Source organism: Adiantum capillus-veneris, chromosome 24 (genome assembly GCF_014529385.1).
Source record: "Adiantum capillus-veneris isolate H3 chromosome 24, ASM1452938v2, whole genome shotgun sequence".
Taxonomy (NCBI): domain Eukaryota; kingdom Viridiplantae; phylum Streptophyta; class Polypodiopsida; order Polypodiales; family Pteridaceae; genus Adiantum; species Adiantum capillus-veneris.
The window spans coordinates 122,270,235-122,287,358 of record NC_140954.1 but is presented as its reverse complement, the minus strand read 5'-3'; the positions used below and the strand labels follow the sequence as shown (position 1 = coordinate 122,287,358).

The window sequence follows — 17,124 nt, the reverse complement described above, 5'->3', positions numbered from 1 at the left end:
TGCAATTCCCGTTGAATTTTACTCTAAATGTAGGGCATTCACTAGTGTTATGTGGACCAAAGCAAAATGAGCACCATTGTTGTTCCCTTATTGTTTATATATGATTCTTTTGTGAGGCACGATTATCTCTAAGACTCGCCATGTGGTGGCCCAAAGTTCATGTGTGTGGCCCCAGGCATAGCGGACATAGGATATGACTTGTTAATACTAGATGGTATGGCCCCACTAGAATGAGTACTTGGATAGGGTGGTTGTGGAGTGTAGGATGTCGAAACCATTGGGGTTGTGGGAGCTACATGGGTATGAGGGCCCATAGGTACATATGATTGATGTACACTTGTAGGTATTGTTGTGGGCATTGTGCTACTATGTAATGGTGCTTTACTCACGAATGAGGTCCAAGGTGTACTTTTTGGTGGGACAAGCATAGTGGTCGTAGATTCTTTGAGGGAAAGATGAGATAAATTTGGGAATGTGAAACTATTGCTTGTGGGTTCAGAGGGTATCGAGACTCCATGCAAAACAACATATGAAGGATCAATGGGACTCACTGAAGGAGTCTCCATTTGTGATAGGGTTGGTCATTTGACCTTTCTCATATCCAAGAATCTCATAGGACCCGTCGAAGGAATGTTAATTCCTTGGTCTTGCCTCCCTAATTGGATGGCACCATGGATAAAATCAAAGTCATCCATTGCTGCTCCTCTAAACTTGTGGCCCCAAACGTGGATTGTACCACCTCTAACCACCCACAGGGTATTGCAGCATGTGTACAGATCGGTCAACATCTCAATTTGTAGGTCGTACTCTCAATTTTTTGTGAGAAATATCCCCTCTAAGGTTGGCGTGCTAGAGGTTCCCCTTGAAATGGAAGCATTATAGCTCCCCATCGCCTGACCCTTCGTGACTGCTACACTCGATTGCTTGACTAGCATGGTTGTTGTTAGAGGGATCTTCCCTTTCATGGCTCAGCTTTGTTCTAGCATTTATAGGTTCTCAATTTTCCTCTCCCTTGTTGCTTGCATATATCGTTCAATCTCTTGCACTTTGGCAAGACTCTTACCATCGGGTAGTAGAACCTCAGGGGGTGATGACTCGGTAGGGTCTTTAATGAGTGGAGTAGGTAGGATATCAACATGGGCACCCTTGGGGAGTACAGGATCTACATGAGAAGTGAAAGGCAAATATATCCCCACATTGCCCTCGTTCACTTCACTAGTTGTGGGCTCCGAACGGATGGCTCGACTAAAGCTCTTTTAACCAGCTAAACACGCTACACCCGTGCCATGGAGCAAAGGCATGCATGTCTTGACTTGACATTTGAGGATTTTGTTTAGGATATCCCTTCATCACATCTGAGCCAGAGGAAGAGTCACTAGCTGCTAGGTGGGGGTCTTGAGTAGTACTGCCCTCGGTTCCCGTTGATGGCCTAGAGCCTAATGTGGAGGGATAATGGGTGCCCGTATAAGCAGAGGCACTCTCTATATTCTCATGCTCTAGCACACAACCAGAGCATAGGTGCATGTCACCTTGGCACCCTATAAGTGTTGGTGAGTGCCTGTAAAGGCCGTTCACCTAGTTTTTTGGGTGTTTTGCAACCCTGGGGGGTGCACTATAATCATGTTAATGTCTAAGGTGAGTCCAAAAGGAGGGATTTTAAAATGAAAAAAATTTAGGTAATCTAACAGAGATACATTAAAATAAGTGGTTTCTATATTCAATTTTAAAAAATATCATAAAATAAGGGATCATTTTATTCATTCAGACATGTTAAAAGAGGTGTTTTTTAATACCCCGCGAACGCACGTTATATAGGGGGTATTGAACGGCGAACCCCCTGAGTTTGCAACCCGGTTTTACTCTTAAATTTTTGAATTTTTTCATCTTTTTTTTTAACCAAGCTATGGAATATAGCATGTGATAGCTCAAAAGGAGCGTCTCGGTCAGAGGGACGTGGCGTGCTTTACATCCCTAGATTTGGTTAGTTTATGCTCTCAAAATCCTTGAAATAGTCTTTTACTAGTTGGGCACAAGACTCAAAGAAGTCCAAGGGTGCAAGTGTTAAGGGGAGGGAAGAGGACTTATCCCACATGCTCTCATTCCTCTTGGGGGAGTAGACTATATATATAGTATTGAGTCTATACTATATCATAAGATTGAGGACTGACGCCTGGGCCTGGGCTTGGGGAATGATCATGATCCCGATCCTTCTTTTAACGCGCGTTTTTTTGTAAATTATTTTCGTCTTCAGATTGCTTTTTTTTTTTGAAATTCTTCAAAGATTCAATAAATTGTAAATTGAAAAATAACAAATTATAGATTTTATACAGAGGATTGCAGCATACGTAATAAATTACAAATTAAGTAAATTTTACATTTTGAATAATGTTGAAAATACAGACCGTGCAAAAACTTATTGTAAAACACAAAAAAATGCAAAAGACGCAAAACTCTGATGCAAAATAACAGATCTAATCATAATCCTAACCTTCCCTCAGCCAAACAACAAATTTGCAAAAAGCATTAAAATTTTTAAAAAAGCTATAAAAAGGACAATAAACAGTTGCATCACAAGCTAAACGCACAGCGCCTCCCCGACATCGGTGCCAAAAATGTCATATCGCAGGGACTTGTTGTGCGCTGCATGTGAGCCACTAAGGCTGCAAACACGCAACTCGTGTACGGGGAAGCTCAGGAATGCAACGGTGTGTCACTCACCTCTGTCTTTTTGTCGTGCAGGAATATGGTGCCGCCGTGAAGAGGAAGCCCACTGACGTCGCTGCTCAACTGCCTTGCCATCGCCGATGCCGTCGCAATGCTCAATCGCTCTCTCTCTCTCTCTCTCTCTCTCTCTCTCTCTCTCTCTCTCTCTCTCTCTCTCTCTCTCTCACACACACACACACACACACACACACACACACACACACACACACACACACACACATACACACTCCCGTGAGCACACAATGGAGAAGCAGATGGAGATAAGACAAGAGCACTCTCTTTAGCAAGCACCTCTCAGAATGAGGGATTTAGGTCATAATGAGCCTTTTACATGGGTTTGGCCCCTTCACACATAGGCGTCCATATTGGCCGATCAAAGTAAAAGTTAATGTCAATTGAGATATGTGGTACGCGTCTCATCGACGATCACCCAATCCCCTATAGGACCGATAAGCCCGGTCCCTGACTCAAAACAATGTGATATCCGTGGATGTTAACTGAGCCAACGTCCAGCCTCATATTTGCCCGGTGCTGACTCCACTACTTGTCCCGTAAAAACATCATCAGACGGGTCTCCGTCATCGGTTTACACTCATCCATAGTATTTTAGATACGTCTGATTGGTTCCTTGCCGGATGCATGTGCATTGAACTCCGACCTATAGGTCCAAACACCGATAACTTGAACTCCAACACAAGGGTCCAAATTAATTATATGGAGCACAATTTTTCCCTCTCTGCCACTCACAAGTCTCTCTCTGGTGGATGAAGCTAGTGGTGACACTTGCACTTTGACTAAAAATCAGATGTCAAGGCCATCATGGCCGCTGCCACATGTGCCATGCCGATCTCCTCTGTCAAATCTTTATGATTGTAATCTTTGTCTAGCTTGCCTTTGACTTTGTCTATTTGTGAGTTCCTGCTTTTTCCTTTGGCTTCAAACTCCCAAGCCAAACAAAGTATCCAATCATATTCATAACAATTGTGGTTGTACTTGTGGGTACCAAGGCAACTAATTGAGTACTAGTACTACCATGCTTGTCAAGCTGACCTTTGCCTTTGTCCTCTGGAGAACTCGGCTATTTGATTTTGGCTTCACACTCTCAAGCCAAACAATTTTTTATTTCCTGAAGAACTGTGTCAATGCATAGGCCGCTAGCTGGATGGTTGATATGCTATCCATAGCCACTTGTTGGTTTTGGTCGTTGTCGTCACAGGTGCTTGAGCAAGTGGGGGCCATGATGAAGTTGCAAGATCTAGAATTTCAGGAAACCTTCTCGCACTCCAATGGCAGCTGCACGAACAAAGCTATAAAATTTGCAAGCAGTTCCACTTCTCTACTATTCCCAAGCTGCTCGGCACCGGCCCCTGCAATCCCTCTCTCCAACTTCAATTTCCTACCTCTTCTTCTCCCAAGACGCTCCGGGAAACTTCCTCTCTTCATCTCCCAAATGCTTCACAATGCTTCACTCCAGGTTGAACCTCTTTCACACCTCTCAAAGGGTGCCCACACAAGTCCCAAATACTTCTCGAAACTTTTCCCAAGGAGGTGACTCCCAAAAATCACTCCAACACACCCATTGCAAAAACAACATTTCAAAATGCTAGGTTGCAGAGGGAAAGAGCCAACGTCAAAGTTATGGGAGTCGATGCTTTTGGATGCGTTTTAAAATGCTATGGGTGGTTGGGGGATCTCGACGGGCATTTGAATGCGAGTAGGCGTCTCAAGATGTAGGCAAGGAAGAGCAAGTTGCCGCTAAGTCACCAATGGTTGTCGGACAATGTTTTGATACGCTTGCAGGGACCACATGTTCGATTAAGCAACTGCAAATGCTACCAAGCGTTTGAACAATGTTTTGAAAATTGATAACGCTTGTAGGGACCACACATCCGGTCAAGCAGTTGTAAATGCTACCAAGCGAGCAACAGAGGAAAGATCGGTGCCGCTTTGTACTGCGTTTTAAAACACCAGAGGCAAAAAAGTGCATCAACAAGGGTAGGAATGAAACGTCAGCAATGAAGGTGTGTTCTTCTCTTCTCAAGGGGGTGCTCCTCCACGCCAAGGTGCTTCAATCACCAAGCTACACCAAGTGCTCTGATACCACGTCAAAGTTGACGATGCGGAAGCGTAAAGACCAAGGGGAGTGAGCATGAGAGAGAGAGAGAGAGAGAGAGAGAGAGAGAGAGAGAGAGAGAGAGAGAGAGAGAGAGAGAGAGAGTCATGAACTAATCAACCTTGGCAATGAATAATTGAATGTGTATACAATGGAGGCAAGGGGTTGCTTACATAGAAACCTCAGTAAATTGCCCTACCCAGCCTTTAACAAATAAGTAAAATAAATACCTAAAAGACAAAATAAATAATGGGATCACATTGGGCAATTCACTTGAGAATGCCAAAACTCTAACATGGTAGGGGTGAGGAGAGAGGGGTAGGTAAGAGCAGGGGGTGAGAAGAGGGGGGTAGGTAGGGGTGAGAGAAGGGGAGGGGGTGGGTAGTGGTGAGAGGAAGGGAGTGGGTGGGTAGGGACGAGGGTGAGGAGAGGGGGGTGGTTAGGGGCGAGAGGAAGGGAGAGGGTGGGTAGGGATGAGGTTGATGAGAGGGGGGTGCGTAGGGGCAAGATGATGGGAGGGAGTAGGTAAGGCGAGGGGGGTAGGTAGGGACGAGGCAAAGGGGACGGGGTGGGTAGGGAGGAGGTGATGAGAGGGGGGTGGGTAGGGTCGAGATGAAGGGAGGGAGTGGGTAAGGCAAGGGGTAGAGTAGATGGGGGTAGTTAGGGGCGAGCGAACGGGAGGGGGTGGTAGGGACAAGAGGAAGGGAGGGGGTGGGTAAGGGCGAGATGAAGGGAGGTAGTGGCTAAGGCGAGGGGTGGAGTAGAGGGGGTAGTTAGGGGAGATCGAAGGGGAGGGGGTGGGTAGGGGCAAGGAAAAGGCAGGGGTTGGGTAGGGATGAGGGGTGAGGGTGTGTGTGTGTGTGTGTGTGTGTGTGTGAGAGAGAGAGAGAGAGAGAGAGAGAGGGGGAGGGGGGGGGGGGTTTGAGGCTAGCTAGGGGGATCAAAGGTTCTGTTCCTCAAAATTACCAATCCCTACAGCTGTTGAGCACCACAAGCCCTTGTGATCACTTATCCATTAGTTAAAGTAGCTTGTTGAAGACAATACTACAGTTGTTTGCTTTTGTAGTGAGAGTTTTTGACTTGCCATGTATTTAGGTCTTTCTTCCACAAGGCTGCCAAATTACGAAATGGCAAATCGAATGTCTGTTACAGTATCCAAAGATTTCCTTTCTGTAGCTTGAAAATGCCAATACTTATGTGTAATCATCACTGTGGCATAGATCAATTGAATGCCCAATATTCTAATAATCCAAATGTACCAAAGATCACACCATTAAAATCTATTGAGATTATCGATGGAACACCACAAAATACACCTATTGTACCAATAAATGTACTCACATGGTTGATGCTCCAAAGTTAAAGTAGTTATGATCAAGCTAGGGGTTAGTGTACTTGCCGGTACACCCTCTCATTTATTTTCCTAGGATGGAATTAAGGATCCACATTTTAGTGGTCATCTCTCTTAAGATGGCTTTAAACCTACATGGTAAGGATCATTTTTAGCACGTTTTGTTCGATCCAAGGTGTACAACATGGTCTAAGAGATCATGGAGTTCAGTTTAGCTAGTGTGTGACAAGGTTTATGGGGGTTGTCTCTCCTGTAGCTAAGCGTTTTCGATTATCTTCACACACAAATACTACTTATACTTGATAAGTGTCATTTTTCCTGAGATTATTATATGATATATATTCTACATGTGGAGAATATGAGTCTTTAGAACTGACATTGGCATCTTTTTCTTAATTATATGTCGCAAAAAAGTCCATATGTTCTAGTCAAATGTGTTTAATAAACTATTTCAAGCATGTCGTATCGAGACCAGTTTCAGTGGCCAAAAATTGTATGATACTTGCCACTATAACAAGTACTATTAAACAACATTAATGGATGGTTGTTTTGACTATTTAGGCTGTAATTTTTCATGCCTATTCTATGTATAGTAAGGGTATGTTGTGTCAATGAAAATGTTTCATTATCTATACCTAAATGTGGTTTATGATCACATTCTAATCACTATGGTGCAAGGAGGGAAGTATTTAATTCTTTTTACAAGAGATATTTATACATCTACTCCCTCAAGTTTCATGTAAGCTACGAGAATAAACCGTTCCAAAAACGGAAATGGTTCATATAAGTTTTTGCTAATATTTGCACAATAGGTGTTATGGGCCCTTGTGTTTAGTGGCATGCAAATTCATGTATTTGGCTGCTTATGAAGCTTTTTCAACACAATAAGTGCAGTAACTATGTGAATTTTATGGTAGATCTACCAATCACCATACGAGAACATGACTCAATATGGGTGATTGTAGCGAGGTTGACTAAACTTGAAAGTTTATTCTAACCAATTCCACCGTAAAAACTCTAGACAATGTGTTATTTACAACCACTCTGCATAGGTTATATGGATTTCCTATAATAATTTGCGAGTGATCCTACGCCCACGTTTAACAATCACTTTGGGAGGGCTATTGTTAAAGTCACCTCGTTATTAATATTGTTTATCATTCAGAGACTCAAAAGGGTTAACCAAGTGCTAGAGGTAATGATACAAGAATATGTTAACATGAACAAATCCAATTGGGAAGAATATCTCTCTATTTTGAAGTTTGCTTATAATAGTGCAAAGCATATTATGACTAGGTTTGTTCCCTTTATGCTTATGTACGTCTTTCAACCTAGATCACAACTTATGGTGGGGTTGGCTACAACCAAGTCAAGGACTTTATCTAGAACGATATGAATTTTTTGTCATTTGATCATGTCAAAATGTTTGACATGCACATAATGGTGGGGTTGGCTACAAACAAGTCAAGGACTTTATCTAGAACGATATGAATTTTTTGTCATTTGATCATGTCAAAATGTTTGACATGCACATAATAGATATAAGAAGTATGCTGATGAGAAACATTGGCAATTACTTTCCCCAAAATTCAAGAAGAGGTTTGGTCTATACACTCGCGTATTCATCCAATTGTTATGGACATCGTTTATACACATGCTACATAGTAAGGGATAACAATGTTTTCAATCAAGATGTTCTTGTTGGTTTCATTGAACCTCCCACTCAAACATATTCTCGCCTATCCTCGTATAGTTCAAGTGGAAAAACATTAGTGCTCTTAAAAAGAAATTCACCACTTTTGTTTTCAAGGAAAAAAATGCTTCTCCAAGGGGGAGTAATGTTAGGCCAAGGATAGGACTAGGAGGGCACAACCCTAGCAAAGTGTTGGCTATGCATGCATTGTCAAGGGGTCTCCTAATGAAGGACCGGATTGCCTTTATAAGAGTATGGATGGGTGGAGATGAGGATGTTGTAGCCCCTGCCTTTCACTAGCGATAGACTTTTTACAAAATTAGCACCAAAAAATGTGAAGACCTCTTCAAGCCTTGTAAACAGGACTAAGAGCTTATGCACTCATCTTTTGTTCAACTTCTGTCCAACCAAGCCCAATTTGAAGATGAAGACAAGGTTACAATCCTATTCAGTGCATTATCATAGGAGCATAATCAAATTGTGGCATTCTACAAGGAGAAATATTTATTCCAAGATTGGAAGAAGTTACCAAAGCATTGCATGAAGAGGAAAGAAAGATCAACAAGAAGATTGGGTCCCAAAGATTTGGAAGCTTTTGCTATTTCAAAATATAAAGTCAAGAAAGGTGGCAAACGTTGTGAGATCAAAGCAAAGATTTTTATCAAAAAGGATTTCCCTAGTTGTAGATGCTATTGCAAGAATAACATAAAGCTTCAAAATAAGTCAAAGAAAAAAGGAAGGTCATCCATGTTAAAGAAGAGGAAGGTGCCACCTCTTATGTCATGGTAGACTTGTATCCACATATTGTATTGCACTCTTGTTTTGTTTGAGTGCCTTCTTGTACCTACTCATTTTAGGGGGCCAATATCTGGGTATGTCTATTGATTGCTTTCTCTTATACCTTTTAGGTGATATTGTCATTGAAGAATGTATCCTTGTAGAGGTGTTGAAAACTAAAGGGATTCACCAAAATTGCATTCAAGGTTGAGAGAAAGACATAAATACAGTGAGAGTGGAGCATACTCATCAAAAGTTTAAATGAAGATACTAACACTTCGCATTGAAACTGTTTCTCTTTCATAGAAATTGTTGGATGTCTCATCTATATATGCATTCAGAGGCCAAAGTTTTAGTATGCCATCTCAATACTGAGTTTATTAGTGCATAGCCCAATTACTAAGCATTGGTAGTCAATCAAACATTTTTTCCACATTTCCTACTATGCTTTTATTGGATCCCCAAAATGGGGAGTTAAGATATATATGTGCCTGCAAGCATGCACATGTGATCTGTGTGTGGCATGTGCATGCACACATAGACAAAGAGATGTTAGAAGGGAGATCACATTAGTGTTTGGGAAATGGCACTGATGAAAATTGTGTCGCTTTAAGATTCAAGAATGCTGGTTGGGAGCAAGAGGAAAAGGAAACCTTCTGTTTAGATTTCAAGAAAATGGTGTAAAAATAGGAAAAATAAGTTCAATTTGTTTTTGGAAAAATGTTAAATAGAACTTAGGTATGGATTTGGAGTTGACTTTTCTTGAACTTTGGATCACATACTTGATTGCTATTAAGTGAAGGGATGATGAATATAGACATCCATTGGATTGTTGATTGAACTTCAGCTTTTATTACCATTTTCATGCATTTTTGGGCAAGTTACAACCATATTTATTGAAATGTCTAGAGTGTCTTAAGAATTTTCATTTTATACGAGTGTCCTAGATGAATTGATGGAGATGCATTGGAATGTGAGCTATAACAAATTTATGTAAGCTCTAAAGCTGATTCAAAACGATTGGACATCAAGAGCATCGCAGTATTGACTCGATTGCACAACAAAAATGCTCCATTCAACTTTGTTCTCGTTCCCTTAGTATTTCGACCCCCATGTACCTATCACAAAAATAGTCATGATTTTAAGCTACTGATCTAAACTTTTCTTAATCAAAATTGATGAGGTTCAACTTTAAGTTTATGAAGCTGGTTAGTTGATTTTTTTAATGGTAAATACAATCCTTTTTTAAAATCACATATAGGCCATTTTTAGTAATCACCATGACTATAATGTGAAAAATGAAACAACCTAAAGCGTTTAATTGAAGGCGATGACTATAGAATATGGTTTACAAATCCAAATGGATGGAGTTTGAATTTTGATTTACCTTATAATCATCATATAGCCATTAAAAATCCTTAAAATGTTGCTCAAAATGTAGCTACTACACACTTACCAACATGTACTCCAATCTCCATATGCTAGTACGATGACATTGATGCATTAATTTCACACTGTGTTTGTCTCCATGGGTGTTTAAGCCGGTGTGTCCATGTGTGTGTGTATTCATGCATTTGCACAATATACGCAAATGATATGTGTGCAAGCTATATATGGTTGTGTGCATGCGAATGCAATTGAAGCGGTGCAAGCTATACGGTTTGTATGTTGTTTTAATAAATGTGATTTAACTACAAATATAAATTTAGCTTATTTTGTGTAAATACTATTGGTTGTTACTTTCCCAATCCACATGTGCTTCAGTGTGTACATATGTGTAAATTCTATTTGTGATACCTGCCGAGCATCATAACCGTGGCTTGAGGATTGGTGCCGGGGGAGAAATTCCATGTGGATCCATCGATGATTCGAAGAGCATCAACTCCAAGTACATGGTAGGTTGGTGAAACAACACGGCCTACTTGGGAGCCACCATGGTAATGCCAAATAGTTGTAACCGTGTCACGACAAAATTGCTCAAGAGAAGTGGAATCATTAGTGTGTTTTGGAATATAATTGATTGGTAAACTGCTAGTGAGATTAAGAAGAAACGCAGTGGAAGTTTGTGGGTATCGAAAATCTGTGAATGATCCAGAATTTATAACCTGCTTTATCCATAAATCGAGTATTATCATACAAATAGGCCATTTTTCAAATTGCAAGGCACCTTTACAACTCCATGGATCCCCAACTTTAATTAACTCCTCATAATCTCTCTCTCTCTCTCTGTCTCTCTCTCTCTCTCATGTTGCCTCCTTGTGGGACTCTTACAACAAGGAGAGACTTTATCAAAAATGGCACTAGCATAATGATGAGACATTTTAGATTTGATATTAAAAAATTTAGAGGGAAAAAGAGATTTGATATTACAATTTTGAGGGAAAAAGATTGTAATTAAGAAAGCTATATGCTTAAAATAGCTTCCAAGATTTAAGATTTTAGCTATATCCTATAAAATTTACACATAGTATGGGCAGATCTCAATAGAGAAACCTATGAAAATGGGTAATTTCTCCTTTGGTGGCCTTGAAAAAATTTGATGCACAGACCATATCACTTAATTAACACAAGCATTGCATTCTCTCACCCAATATGAAGTCTCTCTTCAATAAAACTCAATTAAAACTTCTTGTAGAGAAGACTGAGGATCTCAAGGTCTTTTTATACATTTGGAGTACTCTAGTATCAAGGATATATTTTCAGCAAAAAAGATATCCCCCAAGCCCCCAAGAATGTTTGAAACACAATTCTTTTTCTTAGTTTTTTTCTTTTCAATTGCACTAACAATGATATTATTGACTCTGTTTATAGGAATCTACTATGATGCCATTTTTATGATTTTTCTATATAGCTTTGAAGGATTATTGATGATTCTATAGGTGGTGGTAGTTTTGTGGTGCATCTCAAAAAGGACAAGCAAGAAAATCAAATTAGGAAGTTTGGGAATTTTCAATAAGCTTGGACTTTGAGTTTGATGATCTCTCTCTCTCTCTCTCTCTCCTCCCCCCCCCCCCCCCCCCCCCCCCCCATTTTCAATCATGAGCTCTCTCCCCTACACACATTCCTCTCCCAACCACAATAAGGACTCTCTATTGTGATGCTCACTTCCACAGTTTATGAGCATCGAGAGTCACTTATCGGCTCCACACACCCCATATGAGGTTGCTTGCACACTGCTATTGGCTACAGAAAAGTGACGCTGTCCAAGGATGGGCGGACATCGATTTGTTGATAGCTCACAAGATAGAAGCGTCAAACCAATAACGTAAGGGAAGGAGCTAGAATCGCTAAATAAAGAACACTCGGTGTGTAACACATGCCTACCCACCCCCAAAAATGAAGGGCAAGCAAGGCGGCAATGTGTATACGCCCTGATATGTTTCTTTTGGTTCCATATGTGATATTTGACCTTCAAGGATGATAATGAAATCTCTCTCTCTCACTCTCTCTCTCTCTCCACACGCATATCAAGAAAGAGTAATAAAATGGGAAGATTTGAGGAGAAAAGGAGTGACCTGCTCAATGGTTTGGATGCCTTGCACACAAGCTTGCAGATCAGCAGGGTCCGCAAAATAGTTGAAGGTGACGGCAGGGTTGTCGCTAACGTTGGTGGTGAGCAGGCGAAGGTTGCCATTGGACAAGGGCCCGAAGACCTTCTCCAGAATGAAGCCTCCTCCAAGTGCCGCTGGGTTGTTTGCTGCTACCGCCACTTTGAGTTGGGCCACAGCTTCCGCTATCCTCTCCTGTGTCCGCTCCCCTGGTGGGTATGTTGCCAGTTGCCCTATCTGCCATGCCCACCATTGTAAATCATCTTATTAAGAGCCCACGTTGAGTGTCAAAAAAACATGTGTGTGTGTGCGCGCCTCTCTCTCTCTCTCTCTCTCTCTCTCTCTCTCTCTCACACACACACACACACAGAGAGAGAGAGGACCTCCTCATAGTTTTAACATGGTAAAGGGCTCTCTCTCTAAAAATACGTGTATATGTGTGTGTGTGTGTGTGTGTGTGAGAGAGAGAGAGAGAGAGAGAGAGAGAGAGAGAGAGAGCAAGCATTAGCACATGGAGAGGAAGGTCGCCGGATCGGCGAGCTGATGAAGCTACCTGCTGGTCGGCTGAAATCGAGGTGAGTGAGCACATGAACAGCCCAGCCAGAGAACACGAGGAAGAGAACACACCATCGTTGGCAGGAGAACCAGAAAAGGACAAGAAGAGCTGCGTTGCAATGCATTCATTGGGCCGACCAATTTTGTGCCAGCTGGCTAGAAGAGGTAGGCAATGAGCTTTCTCGGCAAGTGGCCAGCTAAAAAGTGTACACCACGTCAGCTAGTGAGCCAGCGGGCCGGAGCCCACTCCACCTTTATGCTCATTTTGAGAGAGAGAGAGAGAGAGAGAGCCCTTAAACATTTTAACATGGTATAAACACACTCTAATGCCGGTTTTTGCAAGGATTGACTTTGATCTAAGGCCCTACCGATAGACCGATAGACCCTCTAGAGTCTAACGGGCCATAGGAACCAGGAGGGAATGAAAAAGTGCATGTGGAAGGTTTATGGAGCTGGTATAAAAGACACAGAGAAACGCCCTTCAGAAACCAAATAGCTTCTCTCTCTCTCTCTCTCTCTCTCTCTCTCTCTCTCTCATACACATCTTCAGTTCAACTCTCATCGGATAGATCTTTGAGGTCTCTTGGGATAGTTTCCCACGACATTAAAAATTCGCTTCTTCTTCTCCTCTCTCTCTCTCTCTCTCTCTCTCTCTCTCTCTAAGTTGTTGTCTTGACCATTTTACAGCACCGTGAAGTAGGTCACCCTCAACAATCAAAGCCTGAATATTTTGAGCTTGGGCCACATGATGTAACATAGCACCTTGATTTTGGGTTCTCAAAATTAACCTAGCATGGACAAGTGCAATGCAAGGATGCAGTTAGAAGTAGGGATGGCACTCAAAAGTGTCTGCACAAAGCTAGGCATGTCTTGGAGACATCAATAGGGACCCTCGGAATCGAGAGGGACTACAATTGGGTAGTGGGAGAGACCTAGCAACTCAGCATCATGGCAAGACGTCGTCATACCTAGGGTGCGTGCTTGGAGATATCCATCTGTACATGCAAACTTGTTGTTTGTTGTGTACTTTTTTCAGTCAAATTTCTTATGGCTTTACTTTGCATCTTCAACTTTCCATGGAGGCTATCAGAAGCCTCACCTTCTTATGGATTGGAAGCTGTGTTGACAATGGCTTATTAGCTTAGGGGAGTTCCACATGCTAGGGTGAGCTACACCACCCCCACCCCCCAAATTTAGAATTCACAATCATAATCGATTATCCGCACTAATTTAGAATCTTAATGCTATCCTCGCCTTCGCCAATGATGCAATCAAGCATAACAGCATTTGTCAGACACTACCATCCAAAAGTGCTTATCCACTCTAGTTTGGAAATTTGAGGTGTTATGTATCCCTCTATAGAGAATTGGCAGTTTTATAGTAAGGCTTCTTTCTTTTAAAGTAAGGATAACCTTAATATGTTAAACTGCAGTCTCCGAATCTGTTAGCGGGACTGTTGTTATACATACTTCTGTTTTGTAGTCACCCTTGTTTACCTCCCATTTATCTCAAGGTTGATGACTTGAAGAGGACAATGTCCTGGAAAATTTAGAATAATTTGTGTTTTGTGAGCATTAGTAAATTTTGTAACCTAGTCATCTCTCTCTCTCTCTCTCAGAGATTTCTTTACACTAGATATGTACACCCAAAAGAACAGACAAAGGAGCAGCCAACAGTGGAGAGGTCTACCCGCACTACTGGCATTCTCATAGACCGAGCATTGGAGCTAGGGAGACCTAGACGACCCCGATGGAGAAGAGGAGCCACACAGTTTCGAAGGAGGCTACAGCAAAGGATTCGAGCCATACTTTTTCATCGTCCAGAGTGTAGATGAGGATGGATCTCTATGAAGATGGATCTCTACTTCCCTCCCATATTGTCTACAAATTGTACTGCTTAATTCACACATTTCACGCCTTTCACCTTTCACACCTATCAGCTTAGTTTAGGATTCCGCAGTATTTATATTTTGTTATCCTAGTTTAATTTATTTTGTTAATCTGACTTTGTATCAGATACACCGCATTGTCACTTTCTGGTCTCATAGGTCACTAAGGCCTTTTGAAGACGTTAATATAACATTTCATTTCTCTCTCTCTCTCTCTCTCTCTCTCTCTCTCTCTTAGAGATAGAGAGAGAACCTGGGGAGACATGATACCAAGGTAAGGTTCAAAATCATCAGAATTGGAGGTTGCACCCGCATAGCCACTTAGACCACTTGCTGCCTCAATGAAGCTACCAAAAGGGGTGATTCCCACGACTTGGATGAGGTCGGTTTCAACAGGGGTGGGGGAGGGCACAAAGATGGCATTCATGGGGTTATCGGCCATTCCAGCACCTACGCCTGGATTATCGACCAACACGGAGATGTTAAATGAGCGAAGGTGCTCTGCTGGTCCAATGCCGCTCAGCATCATCAATTGTGGAGTTCCCAAGGCCCCTGCACATAAGATTATCTCACTTTGCCGAGTGTTTCTCTCCAAATAAGCTCTATGTGTTGATCCCGTGTTATCTGTGTATGCTACCCCATATGCTAACGGTTGATTTCTACCTGTAAAAGAAGACACAAACTACTCCATGTTATCAAAGCATTGGCATGTGATGTGTGCTCTAGAACTTTTGTCTATGCATGTTTGTGTGTGTTTGTGTGCGTGCACAAACACACATATAAGTGTGCATGCGCGCTTTCACAACCAAGATTATGAGAGGGAGGGAAAGAAAGAGAGGATAAATATCCACCAGCCAAAGATATCTAAAAGACCTATTTCAAGCAACATGCTACCCTTTTACAAACTTACCCCTTGTGCGGAAAAGGACACGATGCACATTGGCATGGAGGAGGACAGTTATATTGTCGGGATTAGCATACTCAAGGAGGTCTGCTGCGGTGTGGCGATTACCCTCTGCATCAAAAATGGAGCCACCCACCTTAGTACCTACGATGTGGTCGAATGTTTGACCGTTGTAAGGCAATATGCCAACTTCAAGAAGCCCATTTCGAACACCGCTTTGCCATTGTTGCACAATAGGCACATTGGCAACTACTGCCTCCACCCAGGGGTATGACTCATTCACAAGTGTTCCATTCCATCCAAGGTGTGCCACATATCTATTTGAAGTAAAGATAAAGCATGAGACACATTAATACAATAAAAATATATTCTAGTCTCAAAAGCTGATGACACATGGTCCCTCTCTCCCATGTGTGTGTATCTGTGTGCGTGTGTGTGAGCACCTGCGCATACATAGACACATGCTTTGCTTACTCAGGGCTAGCTCGAGAATAGAAGCCAGCATTGAGGCAACTGCTCCCACCAAGGACTCGGGCTCGGGAGCTAATGACACCATCAGTGGAGACGAAGCGCTGGGCAGGTGAGTCGGGGCGATCATCGGCAATGGTGCGTGGGAAGTTCTCCAAGCGTGTGATATTGGAGTTTCCATAGGGCACACCGCCCCTCTCCAACACTAACACTCGATATCTGCTTGACAGAGTGGCTGCCAAGGGACACCCGGCCGTCCCCCCGCCCACAATTATGTAATCAAACCTTCCTTGCAAGGGACTCACCTCACTTGCCTCCTTCACAAATGTATAGTTAGGTGCTGCACAACAAGCTTCTAAGGTTACAACACGTTGTCACCTTCCATCTCTATTTATAAAGAATGGATTGAACATTCCATACACATGCACATCAAAGGTAAACCCTCTCTCTCTCTCTCTCACACACACACACACACACACACACACACACACACAAAAACACATCCACAAGACGTTCTTGATCATGTGTGGAAAAAGGGACTTCAAATAAAATGGTACCTTGCTCCGCATATAAGCGTTGCGTGGCAATGCAAAAGAGGAGAGAAACGAGAAGAAGGATGACAGGCGGGGAAGCCATGGCAGCTCTTGACGCTAACAATAGAAATGTTGCTCAGAATCTCCAATTTATAGGACCAAGCACTCACGCTCTTTTCCTGCTGTGCACAGCTCACGTCAAGATGGTTGCTTGCCTGCTGCTCGCGCTTCTTGTATCCACACTTGCCTAACTTCGTCGAGTTGCACCTGCACTCCTCTCTCTCTCTCTCACTCTCTTCCAGATTAGCAACACTCTAATCCTGGTACTAGACGGTGGAAGTTCAACCCCCACCTAAACTTCCAAAACACAATCAAAAACTCTTTTATTTACTAACATAATACGGCGGAAGGGAGAGCCCTTTACACGTGTCGCAATCTGCGACATGAAGGCTAAAGTCCAAAACAAAAACAAGCCCCTTTGCACGCGATAAAGAGGGAGAGAGAGAGAGCGGCCGACCGTACTAGTTATTACTAAAGGGACTTAACTTTTGTTGAGCTAAGGTAGTGTTC

General features: G+C 42.3%; 1 protein-coding gene across 3 annotated transcripts in view; it reads right to left on the bottom strand.

The window, feature by feature from the left end:
- Window positions 1-16,737, bottom strand: part of LOC147427054 (Glucose-methanol-choline (GMC) oxidoreductase family protein) — a 33,525-nt gene extending 16,788 nt beyond the window's left edge. The window contains exons 1-7 of one of the 3 annotated variants that reach the window (XM_086498737.1): window positions 16,579-16,737; window positions 16,028-16,361; window positions 15,560-15,870; window positions 14,903-15,312; window positions 12,174-12,443; window positions 10,456-10,763; window positions 9,488-9,776 (exon numbers count right to left, since the gene is read on the bottom strand). In XM_086498737.1, the coding sequence (XP_086354863.1) occupies window positions 9,734-9,776; window positions 10,456-10,763; window positions 12,174-12,443; window positions 14,903-15,312; window positions 15,560-15,870; window positions 16,028-16,361; window positions 16,579-16,657 (1,755 nt within the window). In that variant the 5' untranslated portion in view covers window positions 16,658-16,737 and the 3' untranslated portion in view covers window positions 9,488-9,733. Of the gene's footprint in view, window positions 1-9,487; window positions 9,777-10,455; window positions 10,764-12,173; window positions 12,444-14,902; window positions 15,313-15,559; window positions 15,871-16,027; window positions 16,362-16,578 lie in introns of those variants that run through there. The other 2 variants (XM_086498739.1, XM_086498738.1) reach the window with 2 other exon arrangements.
- Between the last annotated feature and the right edge of the window lie 387 nt (window positions 16,738-17,124).